General features: G+C 34.1%; 1 protein-coding gene across 1 annotated transcript; it reads left to right on the top strand.

Annotated features, from left to right (window-relative positions):
• Positions 1 to 8,851: 8,851 nt before the first annotated feature.
• On the top strand, positions 8,852 to 11,410 carry LOC131640220 (two-component response regulator ORR9-like). The gene is made up of 5 exons (XM_058910630.1): positions 8,852 to 9,039; positions 9,471 to 9,574; positions 9,707 to 9,784; positions 10,550 to 10,620; positions 10,707 to 11,410. Exons 1-5 carry the CDS (start codon positions 8,952 to 8,954, stop codon positions 10,870 to 10,872), a joined length of 507 nt encoding a protein of 168 aa, XP_058766613.1. The 5' UTR covers positions 8,852 to 8,951; the 3' UTR covers positions 10,873 to 11,410.
• The last annotated feature ends 10,288 nt before the right edge of the window (positions 11,411 to 21,698 follow it).

The raw sequence follows: 21,698 nt of genomic DNA, 5'->3' as shown, positions 1-21,698 counted from the left end.
TTGAAGGAGATTTTTTGGCAGTGAATATTTTGGGTATGATGGAATGAGGTAGATTTGTATGGTTAATACATACTCTCTCTGTTTTTTTTTTTTGGTTTATCACCACCGGTTTAGTCCGGCTTGGGGGTCAGTTCTAGCATCAAGTGGTTCCAGCCCCCTCCTGATCGCAGTTGCGGGGGATCGAACCGTGGTTCTCCCTACCAAGTCCAGCGCCAATCACCACTGAACCAACTAACGATTGGTTACTCTCTCTATTTTAAAATGAATGTCGTTTAAAGTTTAAGTTGGAAGTAGTGTATTGAGTAATAATTGAAGGACATAATCGTAACAATTACAGACATTACTACATTGAAAAGTGAGAATAACATTCATTTTAAAACAAAATTTATTTCCTAAAACAACACTCATTTTAAAATGGAGGAACTAGTGTCCAAGTCAATGAAGTATTTAAAAATGATTTGTGGTGAAAGTGAAAGAGATAACTATTCATTAGGAGAGAATTTGAGGATAAGTCTCTCCGACCTTCCATCAAAGGCCGTACCTTCCCCATTTACTAACAGTCATCAACTCTACGTCAATTCTTTTCTTAATTATTCATTTAGACATATTCTTTAATTTGGGAAGACATATTGTGATGGATGTGATGTATTGATATTTTATCCGTTGGTTTTCCCTTCCTCCATCGTTGTTATATTTCTTTCCTTTGATTTTTTTTATCGTCTCAATGGTATTCTTGGGGGATTCTTATTCTTTGCGATGGGATCGTGTTATCCTTGGCAATCTGTCACGTCTTTTATACTTTTTCTTTCACCCGTGGTCATCTTTTCGGTTGTCCTCCACGGTGTATTGGGTGAGTCTTTCTTTCTAGATTAATTCTTTGATTGTGTTCTTCAAGTGTATGCATTCGTCAATGTTATGACCATGATTCTTGTGGAAACGACAACACGTTGTCATGTCTATCATAGCTGATTCCTTCACCGGATAAGATTTCTTATTTGAGTTTTCTTGAAGTCGGTATTCCTACATTGTTATTTTGTCATTATCTCTCAATGTGTCCAGGGGAGTGTAAAAGAGAACCTAACCAGAGGCACTCTGTCTCGGAGACTAATCGAGTAGATTTCAATGTTGCCATAACTTTTATGAGATCAATTGATTAATTGTTCAAACAGAAAGAAAATTAATTGATGTCGAATTGCGATAGAGAGATAGTGGTTTTTCGTGTAGATTCGTGAGAATTAGATGTTGAGTTCTACGTCAAACACCATTGTTCCGTAGTGGAATTAGAATATGAACGAGATATAAAAGAGATATTTTGATATGATCATGAATTCTTTTAATGGAGCGAAGTAGACGTGCAAGGTTAATAATCCATCATAATCATATATTTAAAAATGATTTAGAGTGAGATCGAAAGTGGTAACTAAAACTAATAGGTGTGAAACTTATATAGAGTGAAGAGTTAAAACCACAATTTTCGATCAACTTGACGATAGTGAAGATCACTGTTTGATTAGATTAGACAATATTGGTAGAAAGATTGAAGGCTCAACTTGCAAACTCGGGTTTGATTGAGATCCCACTTGCCCTTTACTTGTCGTCTGCACCTTTCATATTAGATCTTATAATTGGACCTTTGTCTCTTGGCCTTCCATGTTGGGGCATATAGTATTGTAGAAATTCAAGTCGGCAAAAACTTTCTATTTAAGGACATGGCAGTAGTAATAATTTGTTTCTCGGTAATGCACGTGGATGAAATGCAATTGAAAATTTTAGACCACACACTTTAGAAAATCTTTGGGTGTGGAGTGAATAACATTTGCCACACTCCAAGTAAAGCTGTCAAATTGCTTAAAAAAATAAAAAGTAAAAGTGTCAAATAGAATTGTTTTGAAAGTTTCATAGTATGGCATTTGAAAATGTGAGGAATTTATTGAAATGGTTTTTGGAATAGTTTATGTAAGAGAATCATTAGATAGTATATATACTTTTTCAATTTGAGCAAATTAGAAGATAGATGGAAAAATTCTTAATAGTTTTTAGCCTTTATTTTATATACAAAATAGATTTTTAATCACTTTATATTTAAATTTGAGTTTTTTTTTTTTTTGAAAATAATGAACTTTATTAATCAAAAACAGTTAATACATAAGCGATCACATGGATCCAACAGCAAGATAGACAAGCTAACCAGGAGAAAACCTAACTAATCATAAGGCTAGCGATATGGGATTTTAATGTCTTACAGTTCCAACCCCTATACACAATCCTGTCAATAATTTCCTTTATAGTATGAATAGTATCGTTAGGAGTACCAAATGTCATTCTGTTTCTATGAATCCAAATGTCATACACTTCTTCAGCAACTGCCAGCTTAAGTAATCTGGCTCTCCATCCTTTGCCTTTTGTCCTGTTCAAGAGCCACACTAACTCTTCATCCCAATGCTTGGGACTATGGTCAAGTTGAAGCCATTGGAGAATACCAATCCATATCTTATGAAACTCAACACATTCAAAGAATATGTGACTATCCGTTTCAATCATATCACAGTAGCTACAAATAGGGGAGTTGATGAATCCAAGATGACATAGTCTGCTTTTAGTGGCAAGTCTCCGATGACATAGAAGCCATAGGATTACTATAGCACACGGTCTCGCTGGATTTTGCAGACAAAGAATACTCCAAGGCACAATAGGATTCGTATTGAAACCACGATAAATTTCACCACAGCAGAATTTCCCCTTCTAATTCATCCCTTCCCATTGTGTTTGACAGGATTGGAGAAAAACTCTAGCATTCATAACTTCTTTAATGATCCATGTGCTAGCAGAAGTAGGATTAAATTCCAAAACAGTGTGCTTCTTCAGATAATAGGAGTGGACCCATTTAACCCATAAGCTATCCGGTTTATTACAAATGTTCCATAATAACTTCAACATCGTGCATTTGTTCCATGTGTGGATGTCGATCACTCCAAGACCACCTTTTGTCATAGGCTGACTCACAGTCTTCCATGCAACTAGACTCTTGTGACTAATATGGTCTTTACCTGTCCAGAGGAAGGAACGACATTTTGCATCAATTTTAGCAAGAACTGCTTTGGGCAAAGGAAAGCAAAGCATCCAATAATTGGCAAGGGCAAATGATATGCTTTTGATTAATTGCAATCTACCAGCATAGGTAAGCAATTTAGAAGTCCAGATACGCGTTCTGCTAACAATTTTATCAATTAGCCCCATATAGTGATGAATGGAGAGTTTCTTGCTTGTAATAGGCACTCCTAAGTACTTGAAAGGCATCACACCTTCTTGGAAACCAGAGAGATTAAGAAGGATATTCTTCATCTCTTGAGTAACAGAACCACAGAAAAGCTTACTTTTACCTTTATTAATCTGCATACCTATGGAGTTAAGGAACTTATAGAAGACAGTCAATAAAAGGTCAACAGAATTGCTATCCCCTCTAGCAAACAACAGAACATCATCTGCAAACATTAGATTAGTAAGCTGCAATTTTTTACACTTGGCATGATGTTTGAAGCTAAGATTCAATTGCATCTGATGTAAACTTCTCTGCAAATATTCCATTAGCATAGCAAAAAGGTAAGGGGAGATGGGATCCCCTTGCCTTATTCCTCTTCTAATTGAGGAATTTAGGAGGGATACCTAGTTCAGCCATAATACATTCCAATGCTTGCCAATTTATCATGTCGTAAGATTTTTGGAGATCTACCTGAAACATGCATTTTGGAGGATCTTGTTTCCAATCATAGCCCTTAAGCAGTTCAAAAGCCAAAAGAATATGACTGTGGATCTGTTGACCAGGTATAAATGCTGCTTGATTATTGCTCACAACACTGCCAATGACTTTACTAAGTCTTTTAGTCAAAATCCTGGATATGATTTTATAGAATATGGAGCAAACAAAAATAGGCCTAAATTCTCTAACAGACTTAGCAGAAGCACTTTTGGGAACAAGAGAAACCAAGGAACAGTTAAATGCTTTATACATTTTACCTTTATCAAAGTATTCATGTATGGCAGCAATCACCTCACCTTTGATTGTATTCCAGCAAGCTTTAAATTTTTTTGCAGTGTAGCCATCTAAACCCGGAGCTGAGTTATCATCTATCCCTTTGAGAGCAGTAAAAATCTCATCCTCATTGATAGCTCTGTCCAGTAAAAGTTTCTGATCTCTATATTAAATTTGAGTTTTTGATATTCCTATTTAATATAGTTTTGAATTTCTACCCTAGAGACTTTTAATTTATCTCAAAAACTTTATCATTTGTATATTTTTTTATAAATATATTACCTATTTATTTCTGTATAATTTTTATTATATAAATTTATTATATTAAGATTTTTTTTTTTAATAAGCAATGAAAATATAGGGAGCAAAAGGGATGCTCCACCCCAAAAACAAAGAGATTACAAGGCAAAACTCAAAAGAGGTTGAATATTCCAACCATAGTAATTACACAACGGCGCCTTCTTATAAAAAGAACCTATCCAATTCCACGAGATGAAAACTATCTCCGACATGCAGTCTATAAAACTGAAGGATTCATCTTTAAAGATCATAGCGTTACGCTTAATCCACAATATCCAAATCGCAGCAAGCCAAACGACCGACAAGATAACTCTCTTAGAAGGACAATTAATCTTTGCACAATTATAGAAGAATTCTATAAAGTCCTCTAAAGACAAAAAATCCCCCACTCCAAGCCACATATAAACACGACGCCAAACTCTAAGCGTCACTTCACAATCAGAAAAAATATGCACACGAGATTCTTCCTCCGCCGAACAAAGGACGCATTTAGAATCACTTCCTTCAATCAAAATACCCCGACTCACCAAATGATCTCTAGTAGCAAGACGATTGTGAATAAATCTCCAACAAAAGAAAAGGATTTTGGAGGGAACCTTGACTTTCCAAAGATGAGAGAGAGCCCGAACCTTATCCGCATTCAACGACGGACCCGACAGTTTAGCTTTGAAGAAATCATAACAAGACTTTACCGAGAATATCCCGTCCGAAGCCAATCTCCAAGAAAAAGAATCAGGTTCTTCCTTAAGCAAAGCGTGAAGGTCCAACAGCTCCCTGAAATCCGAAAAAACCTGCTGCATATCAGCACTGCCGGTAGAAGCCATTGAAACAGCCGCAGCAGGCGCCGCAACACTGCTTCCCTGCACTGTCATCCTCCCCGACCCAGACCTAGCTTCACCGGAAGCAGCTCCTGCCCCCCGTACGCATTCTCAGCCACCAAAAAAGCTGCACTGCTAGCCATAAATAAATTATGCAGAGACCAATTTCAATAACAATTCTCAAAAAAACCTGCAGAGCTAATATTTTGAATATGGATATGAGCCATAACAAACAGAGAAGGGTATCGTTCCATATAAGAACGCTGCCCGGTCCAATTCGCATACCACAAAGGAGTTGAAACCCCATTGCCCACACTAACAAGAACAACACTAGAAAAATTGTCCAAGAGGAGATTATCGTAATTGTCCGAAGTAATTAAATCCTCCACCAAATAGAATCTTTTTTATGCACCACCGATAAGTCTCCAACCAAAACCTTAAGCTTAATGTTACCATACCGCACTTCCAAAAGATCTCGCCAAACCGCATCTTTATCTGTTAGGATACGTCATTTCCATTTACTAAGCAAGGCCACATTCATGATCTCCATATTTTTAACACCCAAACCACCTTCTTCCCGAGACTTAAAAACCGTATCCCAACTCACCCAATTAATAGAACGTTTAAGATCTCCACCCCCCAAAGGAATTTGCGCTGAATCGAACACACCTCATTCAAAACCTTCTTTGGGGCCTTATAAAAAGAAGCGCATAGATCGGTAAAGCATTGATAACCGAATTAATAAGAACAACCCTCCCCGCCATGCTAAGATTAGTTCCTTTCCACACCGATAATTTCTTCTTGAACAACAAAATAAAATCATTCCACGTTGAAAGTTTCCTCGGATTGTCTCCCACCCTCACACCGAGAAATTTGAAAGGTAACATCCCTACCTTGCAAGAGAGGAAACTAGCCGCGACTTCCATGAACCAATCTCCGGAATTAACCCCATACAAATTACTTTTATGGAAGTTAATCCGCATTCCCGACATCATCTCAAAACCTCTAAAAATTGCTTTTAAGCTCCACAATTTAGCCAAATCACACTCGGCAAAAATCAAAGTACCGTCCGCAAATTGAAGCAAGTCCACGACGGCAAAAAGGTAACGACGGCAAAATTCTTAACCTCTAAAAACATAATAATAAAATATTTAGAGTTGTAAATTCACTTATATACATATATGAGTAATGACAAAATATGCATAATTTGAGGCAGATAAGATAATCTTGATTCATGCTACGATAACATTACTATTTAAATCCATTGCTACTATAATTATTAAAGAATTATCTTAGGGTAACAATTCAAAAATAAATAAATACCTAAGAAACAACTCAAATCGAGACATTGAATAAAAAAATTGTGAAATGCTTCAACTTCAAGTATGAAAAAGAGGAACAAGATTGGTTTGTGACCTTTATAATTTTATATGGTGTTTTTGGTCAACTTTGGCTCTTAAAACTAGACAAAAGACAAACATTATATTAACATGTAAGAAAATCACAATTTGTACTAAATGATCTGTACTGCTAATCATAGTATCCATTGCATATATCACGAGAATTATAAGAAACGTAACAATATTAAATTTGTTGTTTTTTTATTATTTATGTTGAAAAGTATGGATGAGTTTAAGAAAGAGATAAATTAAATAAGAAATTATTTAATTGTTTTGTATTGATTAAAAAATATATAATTATTATAATGAAATATATCACTATTAGAAATATTTTGTTTTTTTTAGAAATTTGCTATAGAAATAAATCTGTAAGTATTACTGCGGAACACGAATCCACAACAAATTCCATAGAAATACCTACGAATTTTGCACCACAAACTTACATTATAAAATTTGCAGGTAATTTTGCAAAAAGAATTTCTACAAATTTATTTTAGTACACCTTTTTAATTAATACTCATTGTATTTTTCTTTATTTTAATATATTTGATTTTTCATTTATGACCGTTTTAAATCCATCAATATTATATGAAGATATTTTTCTAAAAGTATTTTCATTTTTCATTCATTTATATAAATTTCTTATCCCATCCGTCTCAAATAATAAGACATTTGGTCATTTCTCACCAATTAAAAAACACAATTAATATTGTTTGGGAAAGAAAAATTATATTTGACTTTAAAATATTGTCTTTCATTTAAAAAATTAAAAGAATTGACAGAAGAAAGAATAATAAATAGTAATATTATATTAAAAAAAATGTCATTAATACTGTATTGAGACTCTAAAATGATTTATAATTTACGACAAATTTTTTTATAAAGTAATATATAATTTGGATTATAGGAAATAATTTTTATGAAAAATTTGAATTAATCATGCATTATAATAGGACAGAAGGAGAATATTGGTGAGGCCACCCTTAGATAAATTATATCATAAAGTGTTGTAGAAACTCAAAGTAATTTATAATTTGGATCATAGGAAATAATGTTTATGGAAAATTTGAACTAATCATGCATTATAATAGGACAGAAAGAGATTATTGGTGAGGCCACCCTTAGATAAAATTATATCATAAAGTGTTGTAGAAACTCAAGTCGGCAAGTTTCTATTTATGGGCATACATAGTAATAATTTGTATCAACTGGTGGACCACAGTGCTAAACAGGTCATGCACGTTGTTGAAATGTAATCGAGACCACATACTTGAAAAAATAATGGGGTGTGTGAAGTGAATAGTAGTATATAGCACACCCCAAGTAAAGGTGTCAAATTGCTTCAAAAAATAAAAAGTTAAAGTGTCAAATAGATTTGCTTTGAAAGTTTCTATATATGGCTTGAAAATGTGAGGAATTTGTCGGAATAATTTTTCGATTATGGCAAATTATATTTTTAAAAGAATTATTTGGATCATTCTATTTTTAAAATTTAAATTTTTGATCTATTTAATGTATTTTATATTTTTTACCCTATCGACATCCAATTTATATAAAAAACTTCATCATTTCCATACTATTTTATAGAAGTATTTACAAGTTTATTTTATAAAAAAAGTATTAATAATTTTTTTAATTTTTTAATTTTATTAACATATAAATATAAATAAATGTTGCCTCTAATGATTTAACTCTCAATCAATAATCTATGTTTATTTATCTCAACTAATATATATTAGTTGAATTATTCCAACTACCACATTTACAAATTTAAATGAATTTTTAAGTTTTAGCATTACCTTTTGAATTTGAAATGTTCAATTCAACCAATAAAAATAAGGTTAAAATAATATGACAAGAGATATTTGTAGAAAAAATTAATTGAGGAAAATCGATAAAAAAATTTAAAAAAGAAAAAAATAAATATTTAATATTTTGAAAAAAGATTAAAAATAATAACCATTTATAAATATTATTTTCTATGTGAAGAGCATTAATAAAAATTTATCAATCAAAATTAATAATAATAATGTAAAATGTCTTTGTTTATACCAATCAAATTTATAAAAAAAAAAAAAATAGTAATAGTAATGTAATAATAATATAACAAGTGAGAATTAAATTGAAAGTTTGGTAGAACAAGAGGACCACCTTTGCTTGTATTTCAATTAAAAAATCAAACAAACAAAATCTGTCGGATTCTGCAATAAAATCTGTCAGGATCTTCCTTTCCAAACTGTCAGATTTCCTAACAGGATTTTGTATCTCCTCGAATATGATGTCCACCCTTTTTAAATCTGACATCCTCATTCACATCTTTTTCATCATCTCTCTTCCTTTATTTCCTCAAACATTCTTAACTTCATTCTTGTCTTCTACTTTCAAGTTTTAACTGTTCAAATTATGGCACAGTTTCATGTTTTGGCTGTTGATGATAGTGTTATTGATAGAATGTTGATTGAAAGACTCCTCAAAACCTCTTCATTTCATGGTAATTATTTGCATAGTATATATATTTGAAATTGCAGTGTAAGATATTTGCGGCAGAGGTTCCAAGCTAACGTAGCTTGAAACATATGTCGCGTGTTAATAGATCTGACAGTTTCAAATATATTTTTATTATTAATATAAATCTTTTACATTAGTATTTGTCGCTAAGATGTTTGCGACGAATAACCAAATTATTATATAGTTTGTATATTATGTCGCATGTTGATGAATCTGACACTGCCCTTTTAAACATATTTTTATCATTAATATATTTTACATTAGTATTTGTTTGGAACCGTAGTGTAAGATGTTTGCGACAGATGTTTCAAGTTATTATATAATTTGGAACATATGTCGCGTATTGATGTATCGAACATGTTTTTATTATTAATCTTAATGCAAAATTTAATTTGTTATGTTTTGTGATTATAGTTACTGTGGTTGATTCTGGAAGTAAGGCTTTGAAGTTTCTTGGTTTAGTTGAAGATGAGATGAGGAGTGAAAAGGTTTCATCTATTGCTACGGAAACAGATCAGGTATAATTCTGTTGCTAAATGTTTAGATTAATTATAATATACATATGGTTTAATTATTTTTAATGAGTAAATTTTGAATTATTATGATCTTAATCTTTAATCTTTAATCTTTTTGCTTAATTGTTGTTGCAGGTTGTGGAAGTGAATCTGATTATAACTGATTATTGTATGCCAGGAATGACAGGCTATGATCTGCTGAGAAAAATCAAGGTAAATGAATAAATTCATAGGTTATTTGAAAACTGCTTATATTGGATCTTTATGTAAAATTAATTTAGTTTTGTATTTCATGAAAAAATTTCTATTATTGTTTTCAAATTTTGAATGTATCATAGAATTTGAAATTGTGGGATCTGATTATAGTTTTGTATTCTATAAAAAAAATTCTATTAATGTCTTCAAAATTTTAAATTTTGAATACAAAATAGAATTTGAAATGGTGGGATTTGATTTCAGAATTAAATGTCATATATTTTCAAAATTTCAAATACTTTCTATATAATAATAATAATTTATGACCAAGATTTTTAAATTGTGGTTCCCTCGCGATCTTTAATATTGCATAGAATCGAGATTAAATGTGGTCGTTATAACTGCAGAGCTGTTAAAATCTTTATTTTTCCGCCAAAATCGAGGTTATAAATACTTTTTAAATTTTAATTATGACATCCTAATCCAGATACTTTTTAAAATGTTCAATATGACCGAACAAATTTGAAATCAATTATAAGTAATGAGTTCAATTTCAGATGTCTATTTACGGGTGAATTCTAGAGTCCAACTCACCTAAAAATTTTGTAATAAGAAAATTATAAGTAGTTGGCTCGCATTATATATATTATAAATTTCGAGGTATTCTTTTGTTTCCGAGAAAAAAATTCAAACCAATTTTTATGATGATACTCTTTACATAAAATTACTTGTGTATTCTCTTGTTTGATGCTAGAAAATTAATAAAAGTATACTAATTTGCAGGAATCTAATTCTCTTAAAGACATACCAGTTGTGATTATGTCATCAGAAAATGTTCCATCAAGAATCAACAGGTAAGAGAAGTAAATAATTTTTTGCGAAATTTCAAATTCAGAATTTCGATAAGCCCTAATCTTCTTTTATTTTTTGATTAACTCAGATGCTTAGAAGAAGGAGCTGAAGAGTTTTTTCTGAAACCAGTTCAACAATCAGATGTAAACAAGCTGAAACCACATTTGTTGAAGACAAAAGTTAAGAATGTTGATGACCAAACCAACAACATAGGAAGGATAGAGAACAATAAAAGATGTTACATTCAAAATTAATGATGGTTACTTAGATAGTGCTTGACATTTAAATCTTCTCTTTCTCACCAACATAAATTAGTGAGAAGAGTATGCTGATGAATAGGTCATTAGTAGCTTAACTGAAGAGAAATTTTTATTGAATTTTTGGTCTGACTAATTTTAGATTTTTTCTAGCTAATGTTTATCTTTATTTTTTTGTGTGTAAGCAATATGGAATTAAAACGATAACTAAGGTTCTCAAAACCTGTTTACACGACAAGGCGGAAACAACAACAAAAATCGTCAAAACAAGAAATTACAAATCAAATAGAGTTATAAGAGGAAAAACAAATTATCTTTGTTAAACTCATAAAAACTTTAAATTGGGTGCGTAATTTCTCCGATGAACGACCACTTTTATAAAAAAGACTTGATATTCTAAACCGTATTATCACCAACTCAACCTTCATTGCGGAAGCAAATACCTTAGCTTCCTAGTTAACCAAAATATCCACAAAATAACTAACCATACCTCGCTACATTTTATTTTAGTGTCATAGGATTGAAAACATCATAGTTTTTATTTTTTTATTTTTTAAATTTTAATATTTGATCTTCCAACTACTAATTTAAGGGAATTAATTCTACCGCATATTTGCGAAAAATCTCATTTCAAGTAAGATCTTTCAGTTTAAATTCAGAACTTTTAAAATAAAACTTTGTAATAATTTAAGCCAACACAAAAATTATTTAAACCTAGCAGAAATTGAACCTGAAATTTTAAAAGAAATATATTCTAACTTAAAATTTCAAGACTGAGGAAAATAAGAGTTAAGATAAAACAACTATTAATATTCTTGTAAGATTATGAGTAACATGGTTAGGTTGTCTCCTAATAAAACTAATCAAATAATGTCATATTATTAAAATGATAATTTTTGATACTATCCACCACTAGCATATCATTCAATCATACGATAGCTCAAAGAATAGTCGTTTCATGCATCCAAGTCAAGACTTGAAATGGGCCCATTACAGCCTTATGGGTATGGGTGGAGGGAGTAGAGACACTGGCGGAGCTAGAAATATTATAAAGCCTGGGCAAAAATTTAAAGACCACAAATTCACATTGTGTGTTCATCAGAGTGTTTCAAAAGAGATTCTATAAGTTATCTTAGTTAAATTTGTTTGTTCTTATATTTTAGTTAATACACTAATAAAAACTTTTCATACAAGCAACGTGAACCCGTAAATTTTGTAGTACCATACTTTTTAGTTGAGTATCAGCATCATTATCAGCACTAGATTCCTTGACAAATGTCTCCAAATTCTGAGTTAGCCCCGATGAATTTTCTATACGAAAACAAGATGCAAGACTGTTAGTCACATTAATTGAAACACAATTTTTGTTGCTTGTCACCATCTGATCATTCAAATTTTAAAGAATAAAATATGAATTCACATTACTGAGTTGATCAAAAGATGAATTCATAAACTTACTGTTCCCAATAATCATGTTGTATAGGAATGATTCATTATACATATCAAGCTCCTGCATCTACATCATGATCTGTAAGAAATAACCACCGCTACATCTTCTAACTCTAAAAGTAAATGTTGATGGTGATGATGAGTTACCCTTGGAAGAAGAAACCAAAGGAATGCTTAACTGACGACACTACACGATTGGTGGATTAAACTATCCACTCTTAAAGAAGCTCCCAAACTTAGCTCTAATTCGAACATCCAAATCAACGATCAATAACAACGATTCAGCATCATATTTCTAATGTTAATAGTAGAAATGTCACAAATGAGGCAATATAGAAAAGAACTGTTGTGAGATAGACATACAAAAAAAATATTAATCATTTGACTTACTTGTAAAAGGCTCATTGTCTGAATCTTCTTTGTCTTCACTATTAAAATATAAATGCACTGAAATATAGAAACCATAAATAGAACATGAAAGTAGGAATCAGAAACCACTTATAATTATTGTCATGAAACTGAAATATAAGTGTATTTAGGTTATGTTGAGGATTCGATTGTCAATGAAGCATTGGAGTTTCCTGGATGTTTGTGGTTTTGTGGCATATTGGACGTCAAATTTGTAGCTAGATTTGGAAATCCTAATGATTTTTTAGGCCGACCTCGAGGTGGTTTAACAACTGGTGGAATCCTGTGTGATAAAATGAATCATTAATTAGATAATCCAGCACAAAAATGCATAATTATGTTCAATAAAAAATTTAGTCAGTCGATAACTAGGTATTTCATAACTAGCAATCGGTATATGTAGTATTGGTCATGGTCTTATGGACATAATTAGAATAAAACTTCCTGAAACTACATATTTCATAGCTAGCAATAGGTATATGTAGTATTAGACAAACACATATACACTAGTAATATTTTGATATTATTGTTAAATTTGAACTATTCATATAACAGAAAAGTCACAGTAATAAAAATGTACTCATATTAAATTTCTCATTGAAATTGTAATCATCCTAAATTTGAATTATTCATGTGTAAATGTAATTTTTCATTGATACTTCTTATGGTGCAGATTATATAGAAGTTGCAGTAATGGAAATTATGGCAGAGAAACTAGTCTTGTGTATCATAATCAAATCAACGAGTAATTATTTGAAATTTCGCACAGTCAATTGATCAAACACTTTGTGTGCATACCATTCTAACCAAATTTCTCAACTTTGTGGCTCAAATTTCACAGATTTCACAGAAAAATAAGTTGAACAAAGATTATAGGCGCAATATTTTTTTTCAAACAAAGGAAACCTAAACGTAAAAAGCTGGAAGAGATAGGAAGAGGGAGCCTTACTCGACGATGACGGAGCAGAGCTGTGACCAAAAGAGAGGGAGTTTCGACATCTTACTTGTGGTGTTGCTGCAGAGCAATTCTCGGCAGCGTTGTCGCGTTTCAAAATCCCAACTCCGTTGTATTTGATTACTTCGTTCTTCCCCTTGTTTTGTTCGTTCCAAATACTCTTCTTTTACATTCTGCCCTTTATTTTACCTATAATTTTCCTATTTTTCTTTTTTTTACTTCAGATTTCAAAACATATTTGGGCCAGAGCCTGGGCAGTTGCCCAGGGTAGCCGGGCCTTACAACTGCCTATGAGTAGAGAGATTTCCTAATAAAAAAAGGAAATTTCTTTGCCCACCTCCCAACCTTCTAGGTCACCTCTGGTAAAAAACCACATATACCCCTGATTTCGGAAATGCATTTCCGAAATGCAAGAAAAAGGTGTTTTCGGAGATGCATCTCCGAAAGCGCCTTTTTTTTAAAATTTGACTTATTTCGGAAATGCATTTCCGAAAACACCATTTCGGAAGTTCATTTCCGAAATATTGCGCGTTTTGCAGATTAAGCAAAACAGCCCCCCTCCCCCATTCATTTACCCTAATTCAACTTCAAACACAACCTCAGAGAAATTTTGTGCAAACCACTTTCAAGGCTACATTAAAGGCTCCAATAACCTTGCTCTACTACATTCAAAGCCCTCCAATCTCTTCAATCGGTAAGCATTTCGAGTTTTAGATCTATGATTAAAAATCATATTAGGGTGTTTACAAATAGCAAAAATTGTATTAGGTTAGGTTGGTACTAATATTTAGGTTGTTTAGAATGATTAAACATAGTTTTGAAGTTTGTTTTTGGGGTCTGCCATGGAAGTTGCAGAAAACTTCTTCGCAGGGGTGTTTCGGAAGTTCATTTCCGAAAACACCCCCATTCCTAGTTTCGGAGATGAACTTCCGAAGTGTATCAGAAATGCAATTTTTTAGTTTTTCTGTTGTCTCGCATATTAATCGATTTCAATTGTTTTCAGGAACATGTCAGGCAACCAAGCACGCATCAGACAGGGTAGAGAGACCCAGACTACTTCGACTAGACGCGAGCGGGCGGCGCAGCAGGCGTCGATGCAGGGACGGGGGCAGGGGACGACGTGTGCGAGTTCCTGTGGAGATGGACGAGGGTACCTCTACATCTGGATCGAGGAGTCGTCTGACTCGGGTATCTTCTTCCCGCCAGCGAGAGGAGAGGGAGGAGGAGGAGGCAGTGACATACCATGAGGCGGAGGAGGTACCGGATGTTGACCCTCCACACAGGGAGGAGGAGCAGGAGGAGGGCTACCCGGGAGGGCCCAGTGTCACTTCCGTGCTGATTACCTACCACGAGCACGTCGCTCGACGTATCTGGGAGGGAGAGGTATTTTTTATAATTTTCCCGACTATATTATTTAACAGTTTTTAATTTAGACGTTTATTCAATATTTTCTTAACGGTCTATTTAACACACTTTTTATTTTTATTTTTTTGTAACAGGAGAGGGAGCCTTTGAAAATGGTGAACCACGCCCGGGAGGTTTTCAGTCTATTTAAACCGACTGCTGAGTGGTCTAACGACGCGGTGAGAGCTTCAGGGCTTAGTGGGCTCTGCATGACGGGGTATTCCACCATCAGCCACGGCATGCAGGGGGCCTTTGTGGAGCGGTGGCTGTTAAGTGCCAAAATGTAGTTATTTTGTGTTTGTAAATAGTGGCACTTATCGATACTTTTTGTTAATACCGTTCGAATAATACCCCGATTTGTGTATAAATACGTATACTTTGGGAATAGATGTATTTTCATATACTTTTATACATTTTGATAGTTTTCTATTCATTTTTGTAGGTATTCTTGCGTATTTGGAGCATGAGCAATAACGTGTCGAAGACACGGCTTCAAACGCGCGATTTTGAGCGGCGGAATCAATTCATTCGGCGAATAAAGCTCAAAATTAAAGAATAATAAGTCACCAATTTGGTTGATATGTTGTCATTGTTAGATAGGAAATTGAATAAGCGTTCCAAAACTTCGAACCGGACGCAAATCGGAGTTACGGTTCTCAAGTTACGCCATTTTTACTAAAAGCTGTTTTTTCAAGTCCGCGTGTTGGGCGCGATGCGCGCTCCTGCGCGCGACGCGCGCTGGACAGAACTCAAAATTGTATAAATAGGCGAAAATCAGATTTCTTAGGTTATGTTTTGGGTATTTTTGAACCCCAACTCATCTAAGGTCATTTTTGGGTAGATTTGGCTTGGAAACACCATTGGAGCTTGCAATCGGATGATCGGAGGTCGAATTTTTCATCGATTGGTGTTGACAAACCAAGAAATGTTTGGTTCTTTTTCTTCTCTTCTCTTTGTATTTCTCTTTTGGTGAGTTTGTATGTAAATTACTCTAAACCCATGGATGTTTGTTACTCTTTGTACTAGTTGTATAATATATTTGCTTTACAAATCTTAAAGGGTATTTTCTTGATCTTTTTGCTTAAATGCTATGGATTTGTGTTGTTGTAAAAATAGACATCACAAATCTTGATTAGGGGGATATCTGTTAGCTTTTGATTCTAGACATAGGATTGGGGTTAACATCCACATAATATCTGAGTTTAATGTCTCTGTGTTGTTCGATCGATTGAGACATCGTCGAAAGAGCAATATAGTTGAATTTCCGTCGGTGTTGCAGACATGGACATTGATGTGAGGGATATGTGGTTATTCTGACGAGTATTGTAGATTGAGTACGGCGGAGTGATAAATCTAAGTTTGTGAGGAGTAGTTTAGATTCAAACCAAATAAGCTATTCTCTATCAAGAATGAATTTATTTTATGTTCATATGTTATATTTTCCTTGTTTACTTAAAACCCAATTTAACCCAAACTCAAGAACTAAGAATCCGTCGAACGGCAGTTCAGTAGCACTAATCTCTGTGGACACGATAATTTCCCAGATAAATATTTCCAAAACTTTTGTTGCTTGCCTTTTTACCGCTTCAACAGTGGCACAGGGAGACGTCTTCTTTCAACTTACTGGTTGGGGAGATGACGATCATCTTGCATGATGTGCAGTGTCTTCTCCATCTGCCGATCAGGGGGACGCTGTTGCACCACTCCCGGATCTAGAGGATCGAAGCTAGTGAGTGGATGGTTCTCTATTTGAGTATGGAGCCCGAAGTTGCTGACTATGAGTGCATCATGACATGTGGGCCTCATATCCGGTTCACCACACTGAGCGCTTATTTCGAGCACCACCTGGTGTCGGCGGCCGAATCCGAGGAGGAGGGTGACGCCCTATTTACACAATATCACCGTGGCTGGAATCTTTGTGGACAAGAGTGCAAGGTACGTCGACGTGACCTACCTCTGCTACTTCATGGACTTGACTAACGTTCACCAGTTGAACTGGGGGGCAGCTACTCTGGCATACCTATACCAGAAGCTGAATGAGGCCTCCAACTAGAGGACGAGGCAGTTGACCGGATCCTGTACACTACTTACGGTACGTTTCATTTTAATTGTTTTGTTTTTATTTATGTTTTGTATTTATTTGTAATACATTATCGTGTTTAAGTTTCAGAGCTGGATCATCTCTTACTTCTCCCGCATCCACGACTTCCACATTGATCCTGAGTACGTTTTACGCCATGCCCAGGGCCGCCATATACGTTCTCCAAAGGGGGAACAATGCGTGGGACCATACTGTCGCGGGGAAAAATTGTTATCTTTTTTCGGGATGAGACACCTGATGCCTTCTTTGGGCTCGAGTGCTCAAAAAAAAAGATTTTTCTTTTGTTCCGACCAAACTTTTTATTGTTTCCAAAGTAGGAAAAGGAAAAAAGCTGCAATAACCTTAAAAGTGGGGGAGAGATCTTTGGGTAAGAGGGTTGGTTATACGAAGGGAAGGTATTAGCACCCAACGTATCTATAGACTCTATAGGTTTCTTTTCTATGTTTTTCATTCCATGTTATTGAGAGGTTCTTGTGAAATAGGTGGGACCTAAGGTGTTTGTTTGATTATGCTCGCAAAGATCATCGCGATCCTCTGCATACATATCCCTTAGAGGGAATCAGAGCATCTGTAGCTCGGGGTCTACGCGTGCTAAGGTTTGAATGGTTTGAGGGAGAAGTTTTGCTCGCCAAGGATACGACCTTGTGCCTACGTATTCTCAAAGGGATGTTGAGAAAGTCAGAGCAATCGTAGTTCCCACTTATGCTAGTGGAAGCAAAGGAAAAGAGACAAATGTCATCTCAATGTTCGATGTATCTAATCTATATCATCACATACATCTGTTTGATTTTTGTTTGAAAATCTTTTCATTATAAGCCCTGGGCCATGCCACTTATGGTGCTTAGAATGATAAAGATGTTTTTTAGCCAGCCTTGTGGCAGAAACTTTCAATGAAGTCAGCCTTGTGACAAAAAGTTTTGATTAATCAGCCAGCCTTGTGGCAAAAGTTTCAATGAAGTCAGCCTTGTGACAAAAACTTTGATTAATCAGCCAGTATGGTGGCAAAAAGGTTTGATTGATTAGCCAGCCTTGTGGCAAAAAAGTTAAGTTGATTGATTGATTGATTGATTGTTTGTGATGATATAGAAGAGATACTCCTATCATAGAGATGATAAATGTCTAATCTCCTAGGGTATTTGTGTTTGGATATTGGGGATGCTTATAAGAAGCCCGTGGGTCCTTGTACAAAGCCCAAGAGGAGGCTATCCGAGGGTCCTTGCATTGTAAGCCCAAGAGGAGGCTATGGGAGGGACAATCGAGGGTCCTTGCATTGTAAGCCAAAGAGGAGGCTATGGGAGGGACAAGTCATTTGTACGAAGCCCAAGAGGAGGCGTGGTATAGTTGGTTTGAGCTCTTAGAGCGATTTCACCGGGAAACCATACTCTATGTCCTAACCTAAACTAGGGAGATTCTTTGCACGAAGCCCAATAGGAGGCTATGGGGAACCTAGTGTTATACTAAGTTGAACAAGTATATATAACACAATCACAAATATGAACAAGTATGAACAAACATGGACAAACATGAACAAATATGAACAGTTATACATATATATGACAAGGTGTGTGTATATAATGGAGTTTATGAAGGAAATATACCTGTAAGCATGATCCATTTGTATACACGGGGCTCGGGACTTATACTCGGGGAGAGACCCACTTGAGTTTATTCAAAGCTATGTAAACAAGTATTTACAAAGGGCTTGGGACTTATACCTACATGGAAGCCCATGGTATTTTTGGGAAGATTTAAAGAAAACCTTCGTTTTTGATTTGTTGTTCAAAGTTAAAAATCAAACTGATCGAGATATGTACAAAAAAGGTGTACAATGAAATACCTAATTTCATGTACTGGAATGGGACTTATACCTATGTGGAGTCCCATGTTTTATTTACAAAAAACATGGTTGATTGTTTTATTAACAGGCGCAAGGTTTCGTCGTTTGAAAAACTGTTTGAAAGTTTTGTTTTGAAAGAAGTTTTCTGTTTGAAGAAAAACTGTACAAAGAAAAAGGAAAGGGTATATACAAAAGGGCTCGGGACTTATACCTATGTGGAGGCCCATGTTATATTTTTGGGAAGATTTAAAGAAAACCTTCATTTTTGATTTGTTAATCGAGGTTAAAAATCAAATTGAACGAGATATATACAAAAAGGTGTGTGTACAATGAAATACCTAATTTCATGTACAGGAATGGGACTTATACCTATGTGGAGGCCCATGTTTTATTTTATAAAACATGGTTGATTGTTTTATTAACAGACGCAAGGTTTCGTCGTTTGAAAAACTGTTTGATAGTTTTGTTTTAAAAGAAGTTTTCTGTTTGAAAAACTGTATAAAGAAAAGGGAAAGGGACTATACAAAAGGGCTCGGGACTTATACCTACATGGAGGCCCATGGTTGAAAATCAATTGATCAATCCAAAAAAAGATTTAATCAATAGTTTCTTTTGAAAAGAAAACCAAAAAAGAAAAGGTTTATCGTTTTGAAAAACTGTGATCGTTTGTTTTGAAACGGTTTGAAATTTTGAAAGAGATCAAATTAACTAAGATAAACACAAAGATTATACTTAATTTACACCTAAATGATTAGGGTTTGATCACAAAATATTTACAAATGATTAAGTTTGAAAAATCAAATGAAAAACAATTTTTAAAGTATTTAAAAACACTTAAAAAAATGTCATTTTAAACCTATTTAAAAATGTATTAAATAAATATTTTTTGGTGATTTTTTTTGGTATGCATAAAATACATATATTAACTGAGGAGTGTACAAAAAATGAAATTAAAATGAATTAATTTGATTGGTTAAATTAATTGATGAAGTTGTGTAAAAAAAATTGAAGAAAAATAGTTTAAAAAAATGGTTTGGTCCTGCCAGGGTTTGAACCCACGCCCTCTCTCTCACCAACCAAAACACTTGCCAACTGAGCCACGCTTGCGGCTTGTAATACATACGCCTTCAATTGAATATATTTTGAAACAAATATTTGAATTTCTCAAACCAAAAAACGCGCCAAGAACACAACCCTAACTGATTTTTGAAAATCTCCAAATCTGTGTGGTTTTGATCAAGTAAAGGGTCTATCTCACTCGGTTTTTCACAAGGAACATGATGGTATCATTTAATTTTATTTATTTTCACTCTAAGATCATTAATTCTCTGATGAACACGAAGAACCCTAATATGACAAATCATTGTGAAATCGTGTATGATCATGATATGATGCAATTGATTGAGGGTTAATGATCCTCATAGGTGCAGAAACAAGATGGTATGTTCATATTTCATTTATGATGCATGGAGAATAGAGTTTGAAGTTCATGAACACTTACCTTAAAAACGGCACAACTGGAAATCGAATTCTTCAGTAGAGGTGTTACAGAAGTTGTTTGATGATCTGGATAGCTTCAATGGACCTTAGGGAAGGTGTCTGGATGCTTGGGATGATTGAATTCATCTGGATCATTCCATGGAACCCGATCTGCTGTAGGACCGAGTGTGAATCGAGCTTGATGATTCTGAAGTTTTTGGTTGATGATGAGTGTTGGGATAGTTCATATGAAGTATATGGATGGTGTTTGAAGTGTTAGTTTGGACAGAAATGAGCCTGAGTGAAATTTGGCATGATAAGGCTCAATATGTGTTCATATGGAAGTGAGGTAGTGATTCTGAGATTTGAAGTGTTTTGGGGTGTATGAATGGATCAAGCACATCCCATCTGATGTTCATGAGTTGTGGGAAGCATTATTTTGGCCAGAACTTCAAGGGTTTAGAGGTTGAGATTTCTACCTCTTTGAAACTTAAGAAACTTGCAATTCAAGAAAGAAAGAGAAAACCTATAATTTGTGAGGTTTTGGTGTGATTTTGGAAGTGATTTGAACCTCTATTTATAGGCCAAAAGTTCTGAACTCAGACCTTTGCAAGTTGATCAAGAAGTGATGATTTGGCTTAAGAGATAAAATGGAATCTTTCACATTAAATGCAAATGGTTAAAAGTGACTAAAACATGGTTAAATTTCAAGCTTCTTATCCTCTTCCATTATGATCTCAAACCAGAAAAATATCTTCCAATTGGTGTGTCATCACTTGGATTATAGATCATGTAGTATTGAAACTTAGTGAAAATGGCTTGAAATTTCATGCATAATGACCTCTAATGACAAAATTCAAAACCATGGCTACACTCCATATTTTTTCATGCTCTTGGAAATTTTGGAAAGCTCATGTTATGTACTTCAAAACCCTAGTTGAAAGTTTCTTCAAGACCTTTAAGGAAATGGGTGAAAAAGATCCATGAACTTTGAAGAAAATGAGATTTTAAGTGAAATTTTCAAAAGATACCAACTTTGAAGCTCCATATCTCTTAAATGGTTGATCTTATGGAAAAAAATTATATGTGACAAAGTTGTTCATTGGATCAAAATCTAAAACTTTCATGTTGGAAGTTTTTTTCAATTTGTAGGTGAAATTTTGAGTTATTCCCTTCCAAAGTTTGGAAAA

This window comes from Vicia villosa, unplaced genomic scaffold (assembly GCF_029867415.1).
Source record: "Vicia villosa cultivar HV-30 ecotype Madison, WI unplaced genomic scaffold, Vvil1.0 ctg.003004F_1_1, whole genome shotgun sequence".
NCBI classification, from domain to species: domain Eukaryota; kingdom Viridiplantae; phylum Streptophyta; class Magnoliopsida; order Fabales; family Fabaceae; genus Vicia; species Vicia villosa.
The sequence above is the reverse complement of the archived record's forward strand: the minus strand, read 5'-3'. Positions and strand labels throughout refer to the sequence as shown.

Bases quoted from the DNA above. Each gene is read 5' to 3' on its own strand.
- LOC131640220 (XM_058910630.1), top strand. From the start codon at position 8,952: ATGGCACAGTTTCATGTTTTGGCTGTTGATGATAGTGTTATTGATAGA. The intron at 9,575-9,706 runs GTATAATTCTGT...TTGTTGTTGCAG, and splicing joins TTGCTACGGAAACAGATCAG to GTTGTGGAAGTGAATCTGAT. The intron at 10,621-10,706 runs GTAAGAGAAGTA...TGATTAACTCAG, and splicing joins GTTCCATCAAGAATCAACAG to ATGCTTAGAAGAAGGAGCTG.